The sequence below is a fragment of the Histoplasma capsulatum genome, genomic scaffold, assembly GCF_000149585.1.
Source record: "Histoplasma capsulatum NAm1 scaffold_1 genomic scaffold, whole genome shotgun sequence".
NCBI classification, from domain to species: Eukaryota; Fungi; Ascomycota; class Eurotiomycetes; order Onygenales; family Ajellomycetaceae; genus Histoplasma; species Histoplasma mississippiense.
In genome coordinates this window covers 2,441,125-2,445,555 of record NW_001813982.1, presented here as the reverse complement: position 1 = coordinate 2,445,555, position 4,431 = coordinate 2,441,125, and the positions used below count along the sequence as shown (strand labels likewise).

Genomic DNA, 4,431 nt, shown 5'->3' with positions numbered 1-4,431 from the left:
GTCATCCTCCTTCACAGACGGTTGACTGTCGGGTCTTGCCTCAAAGGGAAATATTTCTGATCGAGCACTGATCGCCGACAAGGGACTAGTTGCACCAGGCCAGGTGCAGAAGAATTTGTAGGATATCCAATCTTTTCTCTATCAATCTTTCAGGGCGGCTGGCTCCATTCTGTGTCTCCCATGTCCCCGGGTTCGTTTTTGAAGAATCACCCCTGCCAGTACGCGCTACGCCGCATTTTGCTATTGGAGTCGAGGATTTCTAGCCTACCGGCGAATCATTTATGAAAACGAGGATGTCTTCTGAGGGCGGTAGTCCTGCGTCCCCGGCTGTGGGATCTTCTGACGGAACCGCGTTTTCTCCATCCCCTTCGTTTTCCTCAGACAAAGAGAATCGAACATCGGCTAGGCGATTGGATAAAAGGAAACCCGGCCATCTAACATCTGAGTCGACACAGCACTCTCAAGCAATGGCGGACGCGTCAAATAAAAGGCGGAGGCTATCGGAAAAAGGAGGACCGGATCGCCAAAGCCAGGCGGCACCCCGACGACAGCCACGGCATATCCAGGATACCGATCTATATGACCCCGATCAGGATCCAGAGGAACGTAGGAAGATCAGAAAGGGATTTAGAGACCTCGTGACAAATCTAAATGGTGTGATGCGTCCGAAGTTTGCATGATTGTATGAATTTGTGTGGACTGGTTACTGATTATTTTCCGATAGATTCTCGCGCGGAATACCTCCAACCCGGTTCCGATGGTATACGTACCACGTTGGATAAAGCAAACGAGCTATACAAATCGGTGAAGCAAACCTCCGACGCAACGATAGATTCTCGACTTCTCGTATCGGCGGCAGATTTATCCTATAGACGCACTGCGAAGGCGGTTTTAGGCGATGGCGAGACTGGTATTGACGTGGACGAATTTGTTTCCAAATGTATTTCATTTATGCGCCAAGGGCCTAGAGGGGAGGGGTATTCCCTTTCAAGCACCCAGAGACGGCGCCGTCGCATTACGGGAAACGATCCTAATGAGGAAGACAGTGATGAAGAAGGGGATCCCCTTAATTGGGACTGGCTTGGCCGGAAAGCTTGTGTCCCCAATAACCTACGTCCGTCTCTTTCTGGATTTCTACTAGGTCCGCTCTCGGTACAGAAGCGTTTCCGGCAACAAAGTCAAAGAAGGGCTAGACAGGCGCGGTTGGATCCTTCTCAGAATGTCCAACCCCAGGATGTTAAAGAAATCGATACGGACAAACAGGAGGTCTCGAACTTGACTGCCATGTGCACTGATATTAGAGAGATTCTGGTAAAAACTCAGACGCACAGTGAGACCCTCGTTAACGAAGAGCTTTGCCGAATGGGCTCTGATGTGTCAGAGGATGTGGTCAAGGAGGTGATGAGTAAACATGCCATTTCAGACGATGGCGGTGTACCATTATTCCGGTTCTGCATAAATCCAAAGTCCTTCGGTCAGACGGTTGAGAACCTCTTCTATATCAGTTTTTTGGTGCGCGACGGCAGTGTGGGTATATCATTGGATAGCAACAAACTCCCTACTCTACGTAAGTCAAGCGTTCTTGCTGCAAGTTGCTGCCCAATCTCCCATTTTCTGAAAAGATCTACTGACCTTTCCCCTATCCAGTCCCGTCTCAACCCGCTGCACCATCAGAAGCGCAGGCTAAAAAAATGAGAAAACACCAAACAGTTTTCAGCCTTGACTTTGAGACATGGGAAAATCTAATTGAAGTATTTGATATTCGAGAGCCCTTGATTCCGCACCGAAATGACGAGGCAACGGAACGGGCAAATAAAGAAGTGGCCACTACACTACTGCCTAGCACGGCTAAGAGCGTGTAGTGCCAATTCGCGCCGCATCATTTATCTATCTCTGTTTTTATTGAAGTTATCGGGCCCTTTTTAATCTTTATTTTTATTTTTATTTTTCTGACCTTACTTTTGCACTTGATTCTCTTTATATACTTCCTGCTTTCCTTTTTATTAGTTTTTGGTGCCTTATATCTAGCCGTCTGCTTTTTATGCCCTTGTTTGCCTGTATGATAGATTTTTTGACCTGGCTCATATTATCGGTTTTTAATTTATCCACGATTTCATCCTTGTCGTAATTCTTTTTTTTTTATGACATGGCTGACAAATTTTCTGGTAGACCCAGATCCGATGCCTATCTCGTTTTCTATAGTTAGAGCAAGCCGTGTCGATGCGATTATACTCAAAGAGTCTAATTTCAGGAAGCATCTCTTATCAATTAATATCAGCACAGCGGATTCAATTAATTGACCCAGGGACAAAATGTATAACCAAGCTTGCTTGTAGAGTACAAGCAACTGTTTTGACTCAATTACGTCATTCGATCACCCGTGACGCACCGCAATTCAGAGACTCGATACTCCGAACTTGCGAGAACTTACCTCAATAGCCACTGGATGTCGAACTTAAATAACTATTTACTTCATGTTTTTCATCACGCTGGGCTGGGTTTCCCTAATATAGCTGTCCTCTATCCCCTTCGCTGTAGTGTCATTCAATCTATTACAATCTCCCCTATATTAATTCGTCCAGTAACCCATTTCTTAAATACGCGCTGCTTCCACGAGAACAACTCCCTCCCGAACCCAACTCCACTCTTCAGTAACGACAACATCATCGCTCCCGTGGTACATCACCCTAAAAACTTTCAGCAGGCCATCGAATACCGTCGGCCGATTGTCAAACAACTGGCATCAGAATTACTTTACTTCAACACGATGACTTCAAAGTTGATTCCTTCGAATTTAGAGGAGGTCATGGTAATACGGAAAGTCCAGAGCGACATAATCACCCTGAATGTTCCTTTTTACCGCTTTGGGCATGTAAGGATCGGTGGAAGGTGTACGATTGGTACGAATAACTTGGAAGAAGGCAAATAGATGCTGCGATAGTGCCCAACATATTTGCTAATAGAATAACCGCAGTCCGTCTACAGAATGGTCCTCTAGCTGTATTCTCCCCAATTGCCCTCACGCAAGGGGCCCGGGACGCGGTGAACTCCCTGGGCGGGAACGTCAAATACATCATTGCTCCAGATATGGAACATCACATATTCCTCACACCTTGGAAAGAAGCTTACCCGGACGCCCAGATCATCGCACCCGAAGGTCTGCAGGAGAAACGCGAGAAGAAACCGGAAACAAAGGGCATTGTATTCGACCACATCTTCACAGCAGTCAACAAGGGGGATTTCAAAGTGTCAGATGAATTTCATGCCGATCTCGACGTCGAATATGTCAATTCGCACCCCGGTCGCGAAATAGTCCTTCTACACAAGTCCTCCAAGACCCTCATTGAAGCAGATCTGATCTTCAATCTTCCCGCCACAGAGCAATTTTCGAAGTCTGGCGAGTCGGCCACAAAGGGTATACTCACAAAGATCATTAGTACTTTGCAATCAACAAAGCCACCTGCAAAGGGGCAAAAGCGGTTGATCTGGTATTTGTTATCAGCGAGGGAGCGCAAAGGTTTTGCACGGTCGGTAGCTACGATTGAGGGGTGGAATTTCGATCGGATAATCCCGTGCCATGGAGATATAATTGAAAATGGAGGCAAAGAGATTTTCAGAAATTTGTTTGAGTGGAATTTGGAGGCGGCGAAGAAGTAGATATATACGTAACAGTACAAAAAAGTTGGCACACGCACGCACACAAAACACACACGACCGCTCTGGCTTCTCCTATAGGTTCGCGCAAATTGGGAAAATTGAAATTGTTGTGGTGAAGAACCAATTGGTAATGAGCCTTTTATCAATTAAGCAACCATACTCAGCCCATAGCCTGTGTCGTGGCGTACACTGGTGGAAGGTTAGCAGCGGCGCCGAGATAATGGATATTGGCCCTCATTATAAATCATGTGATATATCTGACGTAATCGGTGCACCTCAATCAACTCAACATTCTAACGCTTTATATCAAGACAGCAGCTGTGGGATGAGATTGACCATCGAATGAGAGGGAGAAAGGCATCAACGGTTCCAGGGGCCGATAAGGCTAGCCTACCAGGATGGACACTTACACCTTCGCAACCTCCGCTCAAGTGGACCTACCAATCAGTCTGAAGATGTAAGTTCAGTTCGAGCTCAGAGCTATCTGTTGCTTATCTTTGGTCTTCAGTGAATAACGCTTTTTTCATCACTCACTTTAGATGTAACTTGGAAGGAAAACAAAAACCGATACCTTTCTCCGTCTTAATTAAAAATCCCGAACTTCGACACCTAGGGTCAAACCAGAGCCCGATATCCGACCTTTTCATTACTGTACAACTATGGGCTAGCTCTAAACCTCTAGGTGTTCCGATTCAGACGGCATATAAAGCATTTAAGACAGCCGTACATGGAATGAATGGCTTACATGCCAGTATCCATTAAAGATGCACCGAT

The 4,431-nt window shown here is 46.1% G+C and overlaps 3 protein-coding genes across 3 annotated transcripts; all 3 read left to right on the top strand.

Moving 5' to 3' along the window:
* Window positions 1-467: 467 nt before the first annotated feature.
* HCAG_00707 (conserved hypothetical protein) lies at window positions 468-1,862 on the top strand (the record flags this gene model as incomplete). The annotated part of the gene is made up of 3 exons (XM_001543611.1): window positions 468-654; window positions 725-1,567; window positions 1,648-1,862. 3 exons carry the CDS (start codon window positions 468-470, stop codon window positions 1,860-1,862), a joined length of 1,245 nt encoding a protein of 414 aa, XP_001543661.1.
* A 905-nt stretch (window positions 1,863-2,767) lies between these two features.
* Window positions 2,768-3,657, top strand: HCAG_00706 (conserved hypothetical protein; the record flags this gene model as incomplete). Its single annotated transcript, XM_001543610.1, has 2 exons — window positions 2,768-2,872; window positions 2,986-3,657. 2 exons carry the CDS (start codon window positions 2,768-2,770, stop codon window positions 3,655-3,657), a joined length of 777 nt encoding a protein of 258 aa, XP_001543660.1.
* Window positions 3,658-4,055: 398 nt separating this feature from the next.
* HCAG_00705 (conserved hypothetical protein) lies at window positions 4,056-4,325 on the top strand (the record flags this gene model as incomplete). The annotated part of the gene is made up of 2 exons (XM_001543609.1): window positions 4,056-4,114; window positions 4,271-4,325. 2 exons carry the CDS (start codon window positions 4,056-4,058, stop codon window positions 4,323-4,325), a joined length of 114 nt encoding a protein of 37 aa, XP_001543659.1.
* Between the last annotated feature and the right edge of the window lie 106 nt (window positions 4,326-4,431).